The following is a 23,499-nucleotide window of genomic DNA, read 5'->3' as shown; positions in this document are numbered from 1 at the left end:
CAAATCGAAACTTTCTTAGTCGATCAACAAAGGTGGTACCTACCAAGTTATTGTTAATTTTTTGCGGTTAAAAATGTGTGTTCTCGACGCGCAAATACCGTTGTAAGACCGTTCGGCCTCTCACTTGCACTCAGCTGCGTCGACGGAAATCCGACAGTTTCGCATACCAACCAATGTTTACCTCGTGTGCATAACATCACGTAATAATTGATACGAACGCTGTAGTCATTTTTTGGTAGTTTGATTTTCATACCGATTTCGCAATCCGATGTTGCTCAAAGACAACCGCAACAGCATCGCAGTCGGTATGCGTTGTTCGGGTTTCCTTGAACGAACAAGTACCGTCGAAATCGTAGGGAACACTCGTAAACACGGGCACCTCGTCGAATTTCGAAATTCGTGGCCGACCGTCCGCCGTGGTCGTCTCTGGTTACGGTATCGGATGTATATTGTTATTATTGTGCATACCGTTATCCTCTGCGCAAGTGTTTTCCGACACCAACCGCGATCACGTGAAAACGAATAACGCGAACGATGTGGTCAACATATCTCGCGATAAGAACACGGTTTCTCGAGGAAACAAGAGTTTTCGCCGATTTCGCGATGCACCTTAGTAACATGCTACTTACAATTATGTCGCATCTTATTTTATTCATATATTTTAATTTATATACCTGATTTTTCCGGTTAGAAAAAATAAAAATAAATAAAATAATGTTCATTTAACTATCATGTAATCATAATTTCCTTTTTGGTCAATAAATATTATTATTATTATTATAATTATGTTTTTCTCTTCCTGCGGTGTTGCGTATGCATTACGAGTTTCTCACGAAGAAAAAAATGTACAAAAGTACACATTTGCTGTTCTTGTACGTGATTTTGGTACCAAAAACGTGTATGGATCCATGATCACGTTGTCCTGCGTCGGCTGCGCGAATCGCATAATACCATTTGTATGCGCAATTAAAACTATTGTCTTGCGAACTTCGTGTGTAGACACGTTGAATGTAAAATCGATCCGTCGCGACTACTGTGTACTTGTATTTTTTGTTTCTTTTCTTCCCGTTATTTCGGGAACACGGGCGAGCAGGACGACGCTACGACGATGCGCAACACGGCGCATAGTGGGATGTATCCAATATTTAGCTGGCCAAAAGTCCCATTTTTAAAACCTAAAAATTCTTAAATTTTATTGTTAACTATTTTCCATTTGAACATTTTGTGGATAAATTTCAAAATTTAGATAAATAAGTTGAATATCAAGTGAAATAGAGCGGTTTGATTATAATTATTTAACTTTTTATTGAATATTTCCGATTTTTACGCGAAATATGTAAATTGATTTTATTCAGTCGGAATAATAAAAAAAATATTTTTTTTCCAGAATTCACATTTTGTATGTTAGTTTACATAGAAGTATGACAAAAAAAAATGTTCATACACCTATTTACAGTAACAATGCAATATTTAACAGAAAAAACTCAAGTTTTCCATCATTTTTCCGCTTTTAAAGGGTTTTAGTAAAATGTACGCTATATTACGCAATTTTAAATACATACATGATATGGTTCAAGTTGTCAAGAATAATTGAAAAAAAAAAAATTGCATCAGACTTTTCTAATCAAGTACACATATGGTTTTATACTTTCTGATTAAACAATTTAGCTGCATTTTTCAAATATTTATTCTGTTTTATATTTTCAAAATTTCCTCTCACAAAAAGGAAAATTAGTTAATTCTGTTTTACCCTTGCAATCAATATATTAGTATGAATATAAAAAAAATAGATACATGTATTGATTCTTGTAAATATAATTTTTATCATTAATTTAAAAAAGCTAATTAAATTATAATATTGTAACGAAATTGTAATGAAATTTGTTTTGATAGTTTAATTTTTTCGTATGATGGGTATATATCGCAACTTATTTTTTTTGAACCTAGACGAATATTTAAATATTGTTGTTTAGTAAGTTTGTTGTCGATAATATACGCTAAAGCTTCATCTTTTGTGTAAGGAATGGGATATTTTGAATAATTATAACTAGTTTTAATTGTTTTAGCTCTATTTGGAGTTGATTGAATCTCCTCAAATAATTGAGTAGCACTCCTTTGACAAGACAAATACAATTTTTTTTTACGCAGCATGTATAATTTGTGGTGAAGTCATATTAGAATTAGTTATTGCAGCTTTAATTTTTTGTCTTTGTGTTCTTTAAGAACAAGCCTCAAATGTAATATTTGGTCGACCACTAACCGATGAAGTAAGTATTTTATTCGGGAGTATTTTGAATGAAGTATTGAGCCATTTAGTGTTATTCTTTATAAATTTATTAAAGTTTCTACTTTTGACCATTTTCTTGAAAAAATCAAACAAAATTTTAAAATTTCTTTTTTAACAATATTTATTTATTGATCAGTCCAAATCAAACCATTTAATTGTTGTTGTAAAAATTAAAATATTGCATTTTTGGAAGATATACTAGTAACCACTTGCATATATTTGTTTTTATGTAAAAAGTTAACTAAATCACGATTAAGAATTCTATTATTTTTTCCTTCAGGTATCGCATTAACTGAAAAATAAATAGGTGATGTATTTAAAAACACTAACAAAATAAAAATTAGTAAAATATCCAACAAAATATTATTTAGCTTATAAATTATACTTTGCTAACTATAAATATGCTAATGTAAAATTTACTTACCCATCAACTGATTATTCATTTTTCCAATATTCGTTAGAAAAAAAATAAGCTAAAATTTACAAACTGAAAATAGTTAATACACGTATAAGACGAATGAAAGATGGGTAATGAGTCTTTAAAAATCATTACACGTTGTTCACTATACTTACTTTAATATTTTAGTTGGTTGTTCCTAATCTTTATGTTAAGTAATAAATTATATCTCATATCTTATAAATTACGATGAAAGTTAATATAGCATCAATTTCGTACAGATTTTTATAATACTATAAATTAAATAGAGTAATAATAGAGTGTCTATAGATATTAAACCCATAGGTTGTATAAGAAAAAGGTGTAAAATCATATGTGTACCTGATAAGAAAAGTCTGACGCAATTTTTTTTTTTTTTTCAATTATTCTTGACAACTTAAACCATAACATGTATGCATTTAAAATTGCGTAATATTGCGTAAATTTTACTAAAACACTTTAAAAGCGGAAAAATGATGGGAGACTTAAGTTTTTTCTGTTAAATATTGCATTGTTACTGTAAATAGGTATATGAAAATTTTTTTTTGTCATATTTTTATGTAAACTGACATACAGTTCTGGAAAAAAAATATTTTTTTTATTATTCTGACTGAATAAAATTAATTAACATATTTCGAGTAAAAATCGGAAATATTCAATAAAAAGGTAAATATTTCTAATCAAACCACTCTATTTCACTTGATATTCAACTTATTGATCTAAATTTTTAAATTTATCCACAAAATGTTCAAATGGAAAATAGTTAACAATAAAATTTAGGATTTTTTAGGTTTTAAAAATGGGACTTTTGACCAGCTAAATATTGGAATCATCCCATTGTGCGGCGCCGGGATACATTTCACTGGGTAGGGTGCTAATGGGTGACCGAAAGTTATAAGGTCGGCTCTTGTAAAAACCGCATTATATTTTTTAACTGTAAATGCAAATAATGTTTACTATACGAAACTCGAATTTAGAATATGGGTCGTGTTGTAATACTCACAGTACCTACCACTATATCTATTGCTATCATAATAAATTACGTATTTTCGTGTTTCCACGGGGAACCGCTGCAGTAATTTATTTTCATTTTTGTTTGTATAAAATACTGTTGGGTCGTCGGCGGTAGGGTCAGGTTTTTTCAGGTGAGGCCCTACTCTGAAGCCACCACTGATTCACGGTGTATAACGACTCTACACCAGACATGGGTTTCCTGCGCGCAGGATCAACCGTACACGGTTCGGGGGCGCATATTAATACTGCCGGAGGGGGAGGGGATAATGATATGTGAATTTCGAGTCAGTAAAAATATTCCATATTGGTGACACCGTGATGATTTTGAACTGAGTACACGCGGCACTACGCATGGGTACACGAACACGCTCAACTGCACGTTCTATACTAGGGGCTGTATTATTATTTTCATAACTGTTTTACCGTATTAGTGGTCCTGCCGTATCGGCGTTATATCGCCGATCCCTCCCAACACGCGCGCTTTGGAAAAAGTGGAGAGGAATCGCGCAGACTACAGACGCAACAACGATTATAAGTTTATTGACGCCCTTGTCAGGTCTAAATAATGTACAAATTTTACAATTTTTTTTTTTTTTTTTACAAAAAATACTATTCCATAACCAATAATAAAGTATATTTTATCGAAATATTGATTTTATATCTCGAGCAAAAAATATTTACGGTTTTTTCAGAAAATGTCAAAACGATATTGGCGTGGAAAGACAACTTATTGCACTGCGCTACTGCTCTTTGTCTGCTGCAGTGCTATACTTATGTACATTTATGGTGGTGATGTAACCCTGCCGAAATCCGTAACTCCGATGCGTTGCAAGTGTACGGAGTAGACGTGTGCGATTTGTGAAACGAGAAAAAAAAGAAAGTAGGCGTTGAAACAAGCATACTTCGCGGTGACCGTTGGATCTCTATCCCCGTCCATGAAATCGTGTACGTAAACCAAAAAAAAATACCTGCCGGTGTTCCCTATGATATATATATATTTCATACGTATCACGATATATGACGGTTACTGTGGTCTCCCCGAGCTTGATGCGATTTTTGTCGTAAAATCAATACGTACAGTGATCACGTACATTCACGGTTCTTAAATTGTTGTTCACGTTTCCGCAGCGGGGGCAATATGTTTTATTAGCGTTGACGTACATGCTCGCATGACCTTCGCGTTCGTATTATCTAATTTTAGATCGCTTGGTTTCCGCGTTTGCCGGGTCTCAAACAATTATCATAACATAAACCGTGTTGGTAACAGAGGGAGTTTTCAAATGTACACACATCGCCGTTTGGTGATTTATCGGCGCGACGTAATAGGAAATAGTCAAACTTTGCTGTTTAGGAGGTGTAATATACACCTATAATATCATTACCACACAAACCGCTGCTGTCACCATACCGATGATGCGTAATTTACTATCATAATCTCGTGGTCAACCCCGCAAAAGACAACAATTATTGTTGAAAATATGTAACATATACGTGATGTTGTAGAAAAAATTACGTCGTGTGATAAATATAAATCCTATGAATTATGCAACGAAATATGTACAGGCATATTCGATATAATAATAACAATAATAATACGAAATAATATTATCCGGAAAACTTATGAAATCGGGGAAAATTCCTTTAGTCCACGTCACGAATGCATTCGTACAAATATCTTAAGATAATAATAATAATAATATAATATAATAATAAGACATAATAATTATCATGTAACATCGCGTTGCCGAAAAATTAACGTGTTATGTCTATAGAATGGAAAACTCATAATTTTTGTATTGAAATATTATATACATAAATGTAAAACCGTACGCGGTATGTTGCGGTTGGTAAACAAAAAATAACGTAGGTATACACCATGCTTCGTAAAATGTTTAACGGCAACAAGTAGCTGGACCATGACATTTTGTGCTTCATAACATTATTTTTTTACCCGGTACTTGTGCCGGTTCGTTACACGTTTAATTTTACAAGGGCAAAATTAAAAATGTTGTCCTGCACAGCTGTCTCTTCGGTAGGTGAATTAAATAATGTACTTATTGTTCGAGCACATGTTTTATTGTTGTATTATAGTAGACGCTTGCTGCAAACGAAGCTTTTTCAATTGAAATAGATTTGTTAATTATTCGAAAACTTTGTTTTCGGTTGTCTTCGATTTACTGATTGAAATTGGAAAAGCGTATGTGAACGAGAATGTATAGCGAATATTCGACTTCATTGTTTGTCTACATTTCTAAAATAATTTAATCAAAAATACCATATAAGAACACTAATAATCACTTTAGACTTTTACTGTTCATTTCAAAAAGTATTATTTAATAAATTATTACGAATTCGTCATATATTTGAATTGATCAAGCTTTTTAAAAAAAAAACACATGATTTATAATAAAATGCATTTAAGATTCATAAAACACTGGCATTTTAATTTTACCTTAACACTACATGATTTTTAAACTAGTACTTTTATTTTCAAAATATGGGTAAATGATTAGGTAACTATAATAAAGTTAATTGCAAAATGATTAATTATAAAAATGATGTTTTGAGTCTTATCTAACTTTGTAAGTACATCGATCCATAGAAAAATAAAATTGATTACATTTTAAATTATCATGAAGTTATAATTACGGAATACCCTAAAGGAAAATGATTAAGTACTGTATTTGAAACAAACGTTGGGATATTATAATTTCTAACACCATATATATTTCTTCTGGGAGATTTTGTATACTTACGAATTATGATAAATTATAGAAAAAATAGCATAATAATTTTAATATTTATTTCTTGAATATACTATCATACTTAACTCAGCTGTTTAGTTCGAATTTAAATTATTGTCATGTATATTATATAATATATAATTTATAGTCTTATTTAAATGTGTACCAAAACTAATACGTGATATGAGTACTGTTTCGAATTTAGTAATGTTGATATGTTCGTTTCCATGGTAACACATTCCCACAGTGCCTACTGTAAACGCTTCAACGAGTTCAATGGTAATTATTAATTGGTAATTTGGCCACCACATTAATATTCAGTAAACATAAAAGATAAATCGGGAACGTAATAAACAAAATCTCATTAAAATATTCCTTGATCTCAAAATGACTACACCGATTTAGTAATTATCTTATGCATTTAATAAAATCCATAAGTTAATATGAATAATAATTCAAAATTAATTTTAAAAATTTATGCGAAAATTGGTCTAGACTAAAAAGTTTTTCGATCGATACGAACCGGCTTGGTTGATCTGAACAATAATATTTCAGTGCGTAAGAAAACAAAGATAAATGATTTACGGAAATGTTTCTTGTACCGTTTTGACGGTTAAAACATTTTTAAACGTAAAAGACGTAAGAGGAAATTCGGGAATTGTTAATGGTTACGTACAAAAACTGTAAAAAAAAAAAAAAACGCGTACAAAAAAGCACACAAACGCAGCGAGTCATCCAAAGTTTTTGTTCTACGTTTTTTCTCATCAATTGTCCATGTACGAAAATTCGTTATCTACTCTCCGAACGGGTTGTAAATAAGTTACAATCTAAATACGAACTAAATCGAACGTTGTTTACCTGTTTATTTCCTTTTGGTTTTTGACTTTACGTGGGAAAACGTACCGAGTGAACTGAAATCGCTAACCCGCAATAGATTTGATTTCCGATCTAACTATTCGTGTGTATACGTATAACTACGCAGGAATCGTTTGAGAAATTTTCGCCGGTTTACTTTGTCGAATGTTTGATCGTAAGACAAACAAAAAAAAAAAAAAAAACCAACAAAACCGAAACTAACGAACAAACAACCTTTGTGTACACACTAGTTTGTGTGACTACCGGTAATGTACAATACCAGAGTGTTATTATCAGTTCGCTGAAAATCGTATACATCGTTCTGCGGACGATATACAGCGGTATAGTGTACCGATGTTAAAAAGAGTACGTCAGAAGCGTTTCGACTCGGGTTTGACGTTTCATGGACCGACGACGACACGGGCGTGACTCGTGATCGTGATCGTCGTGTCCGCAGATCGGTAAATAATTATTTTTCTTACGATTTCTGGGGGTAGAAAACCCGTGTTTCGCGGAACAAGACCATCGTATAAAATTCAACTTTTTTTTCTTCCGTTCCGTTGGAGAGAGTGACGAAAAAAAAATAAACATTACCCCGTGGTGCACCTTTTTTATTTTCTCCAATCGCGCACTTGAAACGTTACCGAAGTTTGCGTGCAGATAATAACTCTGAATTAGTAGGTGAATACAAAAAGTAGCGTCCGCTACGAATCGGTACCGAAACGGGGTTCACGTCTTCAGAGGCGAGATTTTCCGTGGGCCTCGCAATGAAGTTATGTACCTACTGTTTAAAAAATTTCAATTCCAGTAAATAAAATCATGGAATATTGAAATAATACAAAGTGATTACTGAACGTGTACGCGGATTATATGATATCAACACGATAGTATTTACACTACTGTTAAATATATATGAAAAATACGTTATACGAATGTAAAGTTAGTCCCCTGACTTGTTAACGTGATTTTATTTATTTCTTTCACTGTCGGTTACTGTAACAAGTGTCAAAAGGAAATTTTCAAAACATAAACCGAAACATGTCTAAGCAGCACCATTTTATGGGTAATATGTAATACAGTAGAAAATGGTTGACATTTTAGATTTTGCTGATGATACATCATAGAATTTTTTAAAAATATGTAAGATCATTTAATAAAATATAAATGTAAAATTGAAAACAAATATCCTAACATTGAGAGTAGAACCACAACACACTTTTCAGTTCCGTACTACACACTTAACATTTCGTATTGCACAAAGTGTATCGTACAGCACACGATTAGTAATTCCCGCGTAGCAGAAAAGCGTTGTTCTCATTGTCAATGCAAAATTATTATCATTATAATCGGAAAAAAATAATAATTTTCATCAACTGGTCTCGATGACCGCAATGATCCGAACGGTGTCGTAACAGTATGGTAACGGTGCGTTGTCGTTTTGTCCGCAGATCAGGCAGCAATGACCGTGGACGTGGTGCGGGTGGTGCGCGTGGACGTGCCGCCGGTGGTGCGGTCGTACGACGCGGCCGGACCTGGCGAGCCGCCGTTGCTGTTGGGCTGCGTGTACGCGCTGCACGGAGGCGAGAACGACGACGAGAACGGCGACGTGGTGGCGACGGTGGCGCCGAACGGGACCGCGGACGGCCGGGACAAGCGCGGGTCGCCGGCACCGGAGCTGGCCATGGACGCGGCCATGGAGGAGGTGCAGCGGCAACGGGGCCTGGTGGTCAAGTGGTACTTCCGTCGAAACCCGGTGCCGGTGGCCGAGGCCAACGACGCTATGGCCATCATCAACGACAACGAGCAGGTGTACCAGTGGATCGCGGGCGGCGGCCCCGAGGCCGGTGGTGGGCTGGGCCCGTTGAGCGGTCGTACCGTGGACGTGACCGAGCAGACGCCGCGCGACGACCGGTCCGCGTTGCACCGGGTCATCCGAGTCGAACGGCCTGCCGCCGATCTTACCGGCGAGTACCGGTGCCAGGTGGAAGACTGGAACGCTGAACGCCGGTCCGCGTGGCAACCAATGGTCGTTTACAGTGAGTATGACCTGTTTTTTTCATTTCTGTATTTAATTGCTAACGGCCTGGTACTCAATGGGCCCCGAATGGATTTTTTCGGAAAGGTTTCCAAAAACGTCTTCTCGTAAAACGATAAAAAAAAAAAATGCTTATAAATAGTATTAGAATGTTTTAACGGCCCGTTGTTCAAAATATACACAAAACAATCGAGATCAACTACATAGTTATCGTAATTTTTATTAAATCAGTAATATAAATAATACCTCGTAATATTTATGACACTCGGATCGTGCGATTGATTTCTTTTATCATTTTTCTTTTAGTTCACTAAAGACCGTTGAACAATTAAAACTGTAAATAATCGATCGTCGAAAACATCAATTGTAACGACTGCTTTGATAATTTATAAATCTTTAGAAATTAGGAACCCTCAGCACGTATTCAACCGGGGGTAGACTACCGGCCATGATCAGACCGACACTGATTGCGCGAGTGCCGTTGTTATCTCTCGGATTTCTAGAAACATAATTTTTCCTCGGACGAAACGAATTCTACAACATATGTTAAAACGAATATATTATTATTATTATTGTTATTCCAACGTGGTACAACTGTTGCAAAACACACATTGATGTCCGATTGATGTCATTACATCGATCCATGATTTCGTCCCGTAGTTTTCGTTCATGTAAAACATTAATTTATAGCCGAATATATGTATTATTTTTTGACGTACTTCAAGTTGGGCATCGTATTTGCAATCGCTACAAATTTTTTATTATTTTTCAACCGTTTGCAACGTGGTTTTGTTTTAGGTTTCAATTAAAATTTTAAAATATAATCAATACAATCTAGTTATGAATAACAGTATGAAATTTACGTTCGTCTAATAACAATTATTCTTTATTTTTCATATGGTTTTTCTTTTCTGTTATGTTTATGGTTTCAATTTTTATAATTATTCATTATTTATCATTCCATATAATCGTATTTGACCTGATTGTTCTGAAGATAACTTAAAGTTTTAACTTTAATACAATCGGTGTGTTTCATATTGATAACATATTTTGAGCTATCGAAAACGAAAGAAAATCTTGTCATAATCATCGTTATCGTAATTTATATGTTGATTGTTTTTGATATTATTATTATTATTATTATAATTATATTCTTTTTTTATAAATATGTATAAATTATAATTGTTTTCGAAAGTATTCAAGATTATTCACAGTCTATTTTATACATTTATTCAGAATAATATTAATATATACACAGATAAAATTATTCAGAAAAGTTTTTTTCTTTTTAATTTTTATTCGATATTTAAACTATCCAAAATAAAATATTTTTTTTTTATCAAAAAAATATTCACTAATACATGTTTTTATTTTATTATCCATCATCTTGATCTATTTTTTAACTCTGCGTACATCATGTAATCATGTATTAAGAAATCGAATTCTTGTGTAGCCTTAACATAAACTTATATCTTATGTTTCTATGTAATATGCAATTTTATATATTTTATACATTACCAATTATAATTATATGTTATCCGACACAAATGCTGAAAAGCTTGTGACAAATAATAACAGTATATTTGTGCATGTTTAAAGTCAATCGAATAGAGATGCCAACAACGGTGGCTTAAACGCTACTATAATTTATTTGGTTTCCGTGTGATGGATGTCGACTTAATGGCAGTGCAAACATTTGAAGGGAGGAATAAAAGAGAACTTAATTAGATATTCTAGATGCTTTCTTTTTTTTTTATTTTTTTTTTTTAATGTAAAACGCTATACTTTTTAAAGGTAAATAGTAAACGAGCCTAAGCCATAATTTATTATTATATATTTATTAATTTAATGTCGCAATATGGGTTAACTTAAATAGTTTTTTCGCTGTATTTAAGATATTCTGAAATGCACGGGAAGTCACGTCTAAGTGTAACATAGTTATATTATGTAGGTATCACCGTTTAAAATATTTATAATACATTTTTAATTTTTTTATTTTGTTGAAAGTCTAATGAGTATAGTCGTTACTAGAGCTATAATTATTATTGAAGTAATGGTTAAAAGGGAAAAAAGGGAACGAATGAACCTATGGCTTTGGGTTGAATAATTATACAGTCACGACGCAGTTTTAAAACTGTTGACCGAGTTCATTCACTTAGTTTACCCAATTTAAGCACTACTCAGTGACTCTTTGATATTGACATGTACGTCCAATATTTGAAGAACGGCCTTCGAATTCCCTTTACTGTTCTTGGAGATCGCTTTGAATTGCCAAATATATCAATGGCGCGGTACTTCTTATAGTATCTTTGAAATTTTGAGTAGGTTCCTTTTACAACTTATTCGCAAACTGCTTCTTATTACAAGAGGATTATATAAAGTACCTACTTTTATATATTTTGAAGTATATTAGAGTAAATCTTGATAGTACAACTGACTTTGTATCTACTTTTTGTAAGCCACTATCATCCATTTCATGTTTAAATGAATAATTCAAGTGATTCGAAATTAAATTTTACAATAAAATACCTAAATAATTGCTGAATTGAATAATGCTTCTATAAAACCGTTAGAAATCCTATATAAAACAAAGAATTGCAATATTGTAGTAGATAATTTCATAAACTTATTTTTATTTATTATCCATATTGTTGGTGCACTAAATTTTTTTTCAACTGGTCATTACAATAAATTTCTTTAGTTATATATATATATTTTTTTTTTTATTACTTCAACAACGGACTTTTTTATACGAACTAAGTATAAATTCTGAATCATTTCGATAGTATATGAACGTCACGTTCATTGGACCTTTTAAATTGACTTCATATTTGATAAACTTACAACGCATAAAAATATAATTGAATACATTGTAAATTCCCTGTATAGATCATAAAAACGTATGCATGATAAATTTTCATATGCTTTTATCTGTTTCGTACGAAAGAAAATCTAAGAAAAATTGGTTTTGTTATCGATTGAGAAATCTAAATTATATTCAAAAGTTCACAGATACCTAATTTATTTAAATAATTTCATTAAATACGTTGTGCTTAAGATAAGAATATCATTAAAATCGAATCATTAATCGAAGTAAAAAATATTTAGAAAATTACTTAAACAAACTATTGCTATTTTTCTCCAAATATTCAAACAATAAGTACTCACTTGTTGAAATTTATTATTTTTTTTTAAATAAATTATAATAACTCATTAGATTATTAGTGAAGTATGAAAAATTTGGATAAGTTTAATTATAATACTGAATTTATTTTTTTGAATAAGTAACCTAAATAAATATACTTGTGATACATATTTGAATTTCATTAAATTACACATATAATTATATTTCATTCATAAATGGAAAATTAAAATAAGCAGACATTACAAAGCTACTATTTTTAGATTTATATAGACCAAATAGAATTAATTTTACTAATATAAAGTTTTTCTTAATGTTGATGTATTCTAAAACATATGTACAATATATCAAGTGGTATTACCAAACATTAGTATATTGTTTTTAATTAATTTTTCTAAAGCTTATTATTAATTAGTTGTATAGATATAATTTAAAAAAAAAATCAATAGTTTTGTATAAATAATATTTATAATATAATATTTCAATAATAATTCTATAATATAGAACATATGGTTTATAAATTAATACTTTTCAAAACGTATTTATATTTTTAATTTAATTTTTAAATTAAATTGAAAGAAAGCTGTTTCATTAATAAGCTTTCATATTTTATGATATTAAATTTAGGCCAATCATAAATGTTTTATTATATTTTCTATAAAATAGAAAAAACTACTACCTCTAAAGGGAGAAAAAATTGAATTCTTTAAACATTCCCTGAAACACTCGAGCGTTTTGAAAATGACAATTTTAATTTGCATTTGTCACCACTGTAGTCATTCCTTGGTGGAATTTTAATGCGTGTTATATGAATTATTTAATACTTTATAAATGTTTAATAATGAAACCATTTATATTTCCCTATAAATGGTTCACATCATTAATGATAAAAATAATAATCGATCGACGAAACTAGTTAACACATTACAATTGAAGGTATAATGGTATAACTCCGTAAAATTGTCATTATTAATAGATTGTTATGCAATATCAAGGATTAAAATTATTAGCTAAGTAGAAATAAATGAGAATTCCGTACATTATTGGACTTTTTTTTAAAAAAAATTCCATGATATTAGGTAATTCGATGGATTCCACATGGTCCTGAGACGATTTCCAGTGTTAGTTATAAAAATATATGAAATATACGTTATATTACTATTACTTAATAATTATTAATTTATTATTCTTATTAATATGGGCAGTTACAAATAATTAATTTGATGCTAATGCGGAAAAACTTTATATAAAATATTAACGAAAACGCATGAACGCCTGGATTATAATTTTTTTTTTTATTCAGTTCCAAAAAAACCTACCGATTACCGACTGATAACTAATCCAGAGGAGATAACAGTCAATAACCATGCTACTCCAAAACAACAGTAATCATTGTTTTAATGAATAGTTTATCATCAATATTTGCTTTTTATAAACACTAATATTAATAAATTTGTTTGTATTAAAAAATTTAAATATTTTTCATAATTTCTTTAAAATATATCAAATTTAAAACCCTTTATACAATTATAGGCCGTGATGGAAATTCGATATTACAATCTGTATTTACATTAAAACATGCGCGCTTACTTTCATACCCAAAAAAAGGATAAATTCAACTGCTTGTTAATTTTTTAAATTTTTTTTACTTTTATTTACAAGCCACGCGCGCAGAATACTATATCGACAATTAGTAAAAAGTTATAGTCATTGTGAACAATGAAAACTTATAACCGTCAAGGTTTAAAACTTTAAGTATATCGACATCCCATTTGAAAAAGTTTATACTATACTCGTGAGAAATTTCATATTATCATACACCATTACAGTGTGTATACTGTAAATTATAAGCCCTCGAGATTTTCAACTCGATGATGTTCGATATTGTTGGTTTTTGCTTCGATCATTCATAATATTTAATTTTTACTTTTCATCGCCTTTTTATCAACAACTGTTTATCCATGAACTATTGTTGTCGGTTCTTATTTTTTCCGACACTCGGTGGGCAACTTGCACTCAAATTTAATACGAAAACAAACGCACTCGTTTTACGCAGATACGTGGGGCTGATAAAATCGCTACATCCTCGTGAACATAACGATTTGACGTTTAATCGTAACTATATGTATATATATATTTTTTTTAACGTATTGTACATTTTATTTTACACAATATAATCGTTCCTATGGACAGCCGTATGTATTCATAGTGTGAAATCGGTTTTTTTCTCTCGAAATTTTGGAAAACCGACAACATTTCGAACGCGTATTACGCTCGGTCATTTCACACGCATTGTATGTACTCAAACGTCTGATTTTCAGGCACGTGAACTCGTAACATTTATATCTACTTCCAACAACTATACGACTAATGAACATTTAAAGCATCTTATGTCGATTGCGAATGTAGATCCTGTCTTTAACGACTGTAATGCACTATGTTATAAATTATTGTTTAATATTAATTGTTAACTCAAATTTTGTATGTTCAAAAAGGGCCCAGCCCGAATAATAAAATAAATAAAATAAAATAAAATATCGCGCACATTCATCGACCGGTGCGGTCGGGAAAGATGATCGGCAAGAATGAAATGCACGTGCAAGTGTCATGTATGCGCTTTTCGAAACGTATACGTGTAATGGCTGCAATACGATTGCGCAATTTTTCTTTATTTGACCCGACCAATTACACCATGATTGCTCAAAAAATGTGCAACACGATTGTGCCCTGATCTCTTTTTACCTGATAAAATCACAACACCATTGTGCACCAAATTACATGTGTATATACTATGTATAACAATGTATATACAACATAAAATAATGTATACAATACATTATTTATACATATAATTTTCATATACATGCACTCAAACTTATTACCTATTAATTCATAATTTTTCTTCCCAATTATTATAGGCTTAGGACTGCCAATAAATTATCATCGTTGGCTTGGTTAAAAATTGTTTTTTTCTAAATTACATGAATGCTAAATGTATTTATTGACATGGTCAATAATTTAAATTTCAGTCATTAGTCGTTATTTTTATTATAACTATCGTTAGCTCAATCAACTTTTCATTTCGATTTTGAAAAAGTGCATCTTGTGAATTAATAGTTTGAGTGCATGTATATGAAAATTATATGTAGAAAGTATGTATTGTATACATTATTTTATGTTGTACATTAATTATTATACATAGCATATACACATATAAATTGGTGCGCAATGGTATTGTGATTTTATCAGGTAAAAAGGGATCAGGGTGCAATCGTGTTACAAGTATTTTGCGCAATCGTGATGTAATTAGTCGGGTCGAAAAAGGAAAAACTGCACAGTCGTGTTGCACCGACATATAACCCTCTAGTAGTGTACAGCGAAACCGAACGACACCGATGTAAACACACGGTACGACAGTGGTTTATGGTCTCCGGTTACTGCACAAGGCACCTCGAAACCGTTCGTACGGAAACTGCACATCGTCGTTAACCCTTTTATCCGTCACGCGTTGATACGGGGCTGCGGTATTTCATCACGTCTCAGAACTAGGTTCAGTGCTCCGGTGGTGAATGCACACTCACGCGTCAGACTCGAATCGCGTTTCCCGCCCCTTACGTGATAAAGATCGACGGTTATGCGTTTCGGGCAACTGTAAATTATTTCGGTATTTTTCGAGTGGCCCCAATCCGTCGTCTTCGAATAGCTGTTGCCCCGGGTAAAACAAATCCAAAAACGTAATGTCCTACTCATTTAAAAAAAAAAAATTAAAAAAACACGTGCGACACTCAACTGTACACAGAATCGGACGTGATAACCAACGAGTGTAAGACAGAAAACGAAACTAGCGCCGTGGTCGAGATTTTCCGGAGAAACGGTAGCCACATAAGACGGGTATAACGTTGCCGATAATGTGTATAGAAAGGTACTGTCGAATTTTTTTATTCTTCCTTTATAATACTTTTCTAGTGCGTATACGCGCGCATTATTTGTTTTCGAATGCTGCGTCGGTGAACAATGTAAACACGTATTTTCATCTCGAAGCGTGTCCGTCGGTTTTCAATAGCATTGCATGCCGACACCATGGCACGGGTACGTATTATATTGCGCGAACGGTCGAAAGAAAAACAATAACCGAACGTGACGCGCACCTAACTAAAGAGCATCGAATAGTAAACGGTTATTATAATGATTGTTGTGCATAGTAGTTGTGTAGGACACTTTGTTCTAAAAACCGGTGCGGTAATAAATATAATTTAAAAAAAAAAAAAAAAAAAACAACCACCTAAATTTTTCACCTTAGCAAAAATAAAATGCCATAATACACTCTATGACTATATATTATAACTGCTACGCGAAGGTGTACCAAATTGTTTGAGATCGATGCGAATACTTTATTCTAGTGTTAGTTTTTGTTTTGATATCGAATATTGTACGAACCACTTGCCGGTATTTAACGGTCCTGAATACGCTATAATTTCCTGTTCCCCAGCGCGCACATGTTGATACGGTCATATTTTACCGACAGAAAACATTTCGAAACTGTTAAAATATGCACTCATCATGTTAAACAAACAACCATAATGATATTGTTTTAAGTATTATAAACTGCAGTTTATTATTATTTTAAAAATATGTATTCCGAACAGCGTTTATTCATAATTTTTAAGGGAAAAAAATTCCGGATTATTAATATTATTATTGTTATTATTATTGTACCGAGCGAGCAATGAAATGTTATTTATTTAAATCGTACACACCGAAATTGTTTTAATCCTATAATTTTCATAAGCATTTGAAACGGTTAAGCGAACCAACGAAAGCGAGTTTTTTTTTTATTATTATTGTTGTTGTTTGTTTAAAATAATTAAAATCGGGGGAAAAAAAATGTAACCATTCTTTCACGTTCCGAGCTCGTCGCAGCGTACCTACTAACCTGACCGGCTTACCGGCGCGCACAATACTGTTTATGATGAATTCGTCCTGTGCGCGAAAACCGTTTATTCAAGAACAATAATCGAATTTCACGTGGATTCCGACACGGATTTAACGGCGGCTACTGAACGCGACGTGTGATGTGCGGTTACCGCGAGTGAAAAAATAAAATATGAAAAAACAATATCCTCCGATATCTGTGACTATATTAATAATCGCGATGCGTTGGTAATTCGCGCTACGGCCGGAGAGAAATTATGATAATCGGCACGTTACAGTATTTTTCTACTGCACTCGCGTTCTGCTTACGCGATAGTTCAGAGGACGGAAAATAACCAACGTTCAAATGTTCTTTACAGTCTTATCGTAGCGGCAGCCGATTCCAGTGGCCTAGCAAGGGTATGGCGAACTCGGCCTACGCCAGTGCCGCAAATTGCAAAGGGATGCAAAATTGTGCAAAAGTCGTATTTTTATCCAACAATTAAATCGACATCTTTCCATTACACTTTTTGAAATACGTAGATGTTGTTTATTTATACACACTACGTGTGAATTTAATGATGAAATTATGAAAATAGGGCATTTAAATAAAAAAATTCATATGAAGAAATTATCGAATTCACCAGTCATAAAACGAAAAAAGGAAATGTTCAAAGTTTAAAATTAACACTGTTATAGTAACTTATAAGTATAAATTGTATACTTAAAAATATTTTTAAAATTAAAGGTTAAAAAATATATCATGGCATCAAATTTTAATTGGTTAGAAAGGTAACTTTTTCTAAGTTTGCCAGGGGCGCTAGTGAGTCTTCCTATGGCACTGGCCGGTTTGTTGTGCCACGTATAATATTCAATATTATTACGATGACTGTGCGCAGCGCGTGCTTACGGTGTTTAATAGAATATACATAATGTACAAGGTGTTCCGCGAAGATGTTTGGCAATTGCGATGTTTCATGTGTTAATAATATTAATCGAATTCTATTTTTTTTCACCATATTACTTGATCTCTTTCTAAGATAAATATTAACTATGCCAGTTAAAAATTGGTTTTTATTTTATAATTTTTAAAAAATTTGAAAACGGTACTTCTATTGGATTCATTTTTCCGAAATGTTTAAGCTAAATTTTTATTTATTCATTTCATAAATCTGGTGGTTTATAATTATTTTTTTCAGTTACAAAAAATATTGCATTGTTCATTGGTACTTTTATGTTTCGTTATCGGGTAAATGTGTGCCCGACTGATCGAAATGTACCTTTATAAATTCCATTTCAATAAAATGATTTTCTGTAAAAATAAATAAAATTAAAAAAAGCAGAAAATGACGAAGTTATGTTTTTCAAAAATACCATTGCTCTAAAACGTTCTTCTTCGAATTTCACTGAAATAACGTGGCAAGAATTTAAAAACCTCACTATTCATTCAATCTTGCTTTCTCTAAATTATTCCCCACTACGCACCCGGCCCCACGAGTAATCAATTAACGATTTTAATCATTTAATTTTCGATTGACATTCCCTGGCAGACAACTAATTTTTTCATTCGCATCTTCCCCAGGCTATCTCACTGCCGATTCAAATTTTCTTCTTAACTCCCGGTCCAATCCTATTGCATGTTCCATCATTAGTTATATGTTAATATCGCTGACTTCGATCAACAACTATTTTCAGTAGACATTTGTAATTTCACTACAGCAATGTTTTCGATAAAAGCTCTACGAACACAAGTCACAACTATATTATAGATTAGGTAAATCCTCGTAGAACACCCTATGTACATGCAGTGGTGTACAGCAGTGGGTGACTAAAAATTTCGACCCGGGAAATTGCAGTATGACTGGCCCACCATTCAATAATAATAATTTTCTATAAAAGTCTCCTTTATTCATGGATTAAATGCTCTTAGAATTGTTTACATCACGTTTACACTGGGTTTTTATCACAATCTTACAACTAAATACAATATACTTAAAACATTATTTTTTTAAAATAATTTTTAATCCAAGTACATCGGCCCAATGTTATAATATGACTACCGGTCTACCGGGAACTTTCCCGGTATCCTGGTGGACCAATCCGCCGCTGGTGGAGTATTGATAAACATGTTTAAGGATTTACGCATTAAAAAAATATAGAGATTAACATCAATATAAAAAAGTTCTCGCTACGTTCGAATGAATTAAATTAACCCGTAGCATGTTTATAACTTCTATAAAGACTAAAAAATACAACATTTTCCGGGGGTATGATTTGACTGGAATACCGGCGCTGCTCGCGGTTTATTATTGGTCATCCTGATTTCTGGGGTTTCGCGAACTTATTTTGTTATTTTCCGGCATCTTATACACTTCTCGGACGTACGGTTTTTCTTTTTGCGTTCATCTAAAAGTAATACTGTTTACGTCGCGCATACCGATATCGTGATACGAGGGGCGATCGGAAGGTGGTGAGAAGTTTGTGGAGGAGGGAAATGAAAAAATACGGACGTCATTGTTTCGTCGTCGAAAAACGCGACACGTACACTGTACACTCGCTCGACAACGGTCGCCGCGCGTACAACATACACATAATAGGTATACGTAGGTGTACACGAGCGCGGCGCGGTGGCGATTTCTATCACGGCGAATTATTTTTGTTATTATTGCAGGCGTATGCTTTTATTTTCTAATTCAGGTCCCCGTCGGATTTCCGCGGATTTCCGTTGCGACGATGCCGAGCAAAAGTAGTCCGTCCGTCCGCCGCCGACAGCGACGGACAACATCCCGGCACCGTTACGCCACGTGGTTCGCGCGCACACAATACAAATACACGGTTACGGTGCACTGTTTTATTGTATTGTTATTGCATCGTACGCGCGAGCCGTTCACGACGTACCTCCACCGGTATCGCATTTCGTACGTATTGCTATTACACTGCACAAGGGTGTATTGGTGTACTGGCGATGGGCATGTCCGGGATTTGACAAATCCCAATCATTCGGGTTCCGTGCACTATCTGAACTATCCGGATTGTTCGATTCAATTTTTCTGTTCGATTGCGAATACTATTCCTACAATGTATATATCTCCACGAGATGCTTTCTGATACTTTAAAATAATTTTTATTTGATAACTGCAAGAAAACTTGTCCGTGTAAATAATCACGTCGATAACAATTATTATTGTATTGTAAAAATGAATTCAACTTATCTTCAGAAAATTGTATTCAACGACCATTCAAAGGTTGTGCAGTTAAGATAAGGTAATTGGGTGTTCAGTCATGATATCATTGTAAGTCATAAAGATATAAAGTAAACCCAACGATTTAATAAATTTTAATTTTGGTGACTATTAGTACATTATGAAAACTGTTGAAATCATGATAAGTAAATTGAAATTCATAAAATATAATATTAATTTGTTATTACAATAAAATAAAATAATTTATTTTACTATAAATTAAAAATAATTATAAATTATACAAAAAACAAATTCATAAATCCGGATGATCCGGATACTTCGGCAAATCCGAATTTGAATATCCGTTTATCCGTATAATTCAAATATTCGGATTTCATACCCATCCCTACTGCTTGAATACAAACGTAATAATTTAACTAATTATCACGTCCGGATTTTTTTAGATTAACATATATCCGTGCAGCTCTTTTAGATTACTCCCGCAAAATTCTAGGACTTCACGAAGCAAAGTATGAGAACCGCTGATATACACGTAGGAGATATTCGCAACTGCGTGATCAGACGCCGATGTGTTGCGGCTGCGTACCGCAAGACTTCTCTGTTAACGGGCAGTATATGGAGAACCAATAGGTTCTTACCAAAGTAAACGGGTAACGTTGAATACCCAACGTCTCGGCTGGACTCCGCTGGACTATTTTATTGATTTTTACTAGTTCTTAATTAATTAAACCAACTGTTTTCGTGTAACGTATTTTCCCCCCTTTTCTAAGTGGTTGTGTCTCGGCAGTAAGTAGAACTCAACATCACTACTGCGAACAATGAAAAATAAAAGTATGGTGTTGACGGAATTCCCGAGCATTTTTCATTTATAATAAATAGACATTTTTTTCCAAGACGTCTGGAAAAGTCATTTAATTTGTAACATCTTCCACGAGATGTCAACGATGGATAATTATTGCAGTTTTCATCAGATTTACATGTATTTCTGTGTATTTTTTCCTTATTCAAAATTGTTTACACATTCATCGGTTTAATTAAATTTAATATTTAATATACATACTGATATACCAAGTGATCTTTAGGCACAGATCGTACGTTACAAATAAAATAAATAAAAACCAGATTTATCTGGTATGTGTTGACAAAGTTCAATTGGCTTCAGGAGATAATGAGATATCGTGTTATTTTTTTTTTTTTATAACAATTATTCCGATCCCTTCCTAACAAGAAATCGAAATATGCCCTCCGAAGGCTTCATTAAAATCTAGTATCGGTTATTTTTATTCGTATACATATTTTTATTTAATTTAATTTTTTTGACATTTACAATTACACCCACCGTCCGATCAAATCGCTTACGAATTTCGAGTTAATTTTTGAACCTGAATTCCTTCAATCTGTGGCACTTGTATGCGCACCTTAACAGGATAACTACACTTTACCTCAAAGTCTGCAAGTGCTTACACGGGTCAAATCGCTGAGCTAAGAAGTAATTCCAAAACACACACACACACATTCGCTCGCTTGCTTGTAATTTATTATTCGATAAAACTGGTGATTCCATAATACCCTGGACACGTTGTGCTGTGTAACGACCGGATTATTATTATTATTATTATTGCTATTATTAAAATGTCGTCTTTATCGCTCACCGTGTTTATTTTATTTTTACTTTTCATGTCCCAGCGTGTGGGCCTCACACGCATTTAACTACACGTTGTATCGGAGGATTATCACTATTAATATTGTTATTATTAAATTTTTACGTACATTTTGTTTACATAATACTATTAGTGTGCCGTCGTAATAAATTCTTTCGCAGGAGAAGACGCCGCGCAGCCGACGCCAGACACTGAACTATGTGTACAATAATGATATTAACAATAATGTTTGCGGCAAAGTGGATAGAAGAGAGAAAAAAATCGTACGAAAATAATAATTATCACCGTCACGACGCGTCGTGGCCGACGACAGCTGACCATGTCGTCACGTTCTATTCGATCTGAATATTTGACATATTTTTTTTTAACGATTGAGAGGATATCACACGCGCGTACACGTACAGAATAACCTAATTACAGTTACGCTTGCGGCGGGTACAAATCAAACGACCAAAAACACTGTTTTTTTTCCTTTCGATCCGTCGCGTTGCACTACTTACATAAATACGACCAGCGAGCAACCAAACCGCATCTGTACGGGGGACACCGCAGTCGGAATTAAAAGCAACGGTATTCGGGTAAGATAGTAATACGGAAGAAACGCCGCGGTGAAGAAATACGATGCACATGATATTATTTTTTCGTCTTTTATTTTACGAGTTGGCGAATATAAACGATAACAATATCGTACGAGCATAAATTCCGGATCGCATGCATGTTACGCAAAGAACGCGCGCAACAGGACCCGTATGAAAGGAGCATATGTGAAAACGTCACGTTGTATTTTTGTTTTCATATTACTTCTCGTTTAAAGGCGCGAGAATTGTTTTTTTTCTGTTCTCACAAGTTCCCGCTAAATATATACGTGTTATTTTTTATACTTTTTTTTTGGCGCACCGACGAATCGGGATGACGTTAAAATGTCTGCGCGTCGTCCGCATATGGTACCACGTGTAAAACGATTTTATTTATAAATAATACATGCAACGCGCGCGCGCACACGAGATTGATAGATGCGATAAAATATATATTTATATAATATTTTATACACGCGCATACGTATATCGCAACACGTCCCCTCAGCTGGGGTTCCTAACCTCCGGAGGGACCGAGTCTTTGATACGGAGCGCGTAGTGAAAATATTGATGTTTAATAATAGTTTACGCTTTGAATTCTAACGTCGGCTGATCGTTCAGACACACGGCGCGGTG

General features: G+C 33.2%; 1 protein-coding gene across 1 annotated transcript in view; it reads left to right on the top strand.

The window, feature by feature from the left end:
• LOC112679305 overlaps positions 1 to 23,499 on the top strand; it is an 83,374-nt gene that overhangs the window by 34,077 nt on the left and 25,798 nt on the right. The window contains exon 2 of the mRNA XM_025549054.1: positions 8,785 to 9,372. Coding sequence (XP_025404839.1) covers positions 8,785 to 9,372 — 588 coding nt within the window. The remainder of the gene's footprint in view (positions 1 to 8,784; positions 9,373 to 23,499) is intronic.

This window comes from Sipha flava, unplaced genomic scaffold (genome assembly GCF_003268045.1).
Source record: "Sipha flava isolate LNK unplaced genomic scaffold, YSA_version1 134_pilon_pilon, whole genome shotgun sequence".
NCBI lineage: Eukaryota > Metazoa > Arthropoda > Insecta > Hemiptera > Aphididae > Sipha > Sipha flava.
This window is presented reverse-complemented; position numbering and strand designations above follow the sequence as displayed.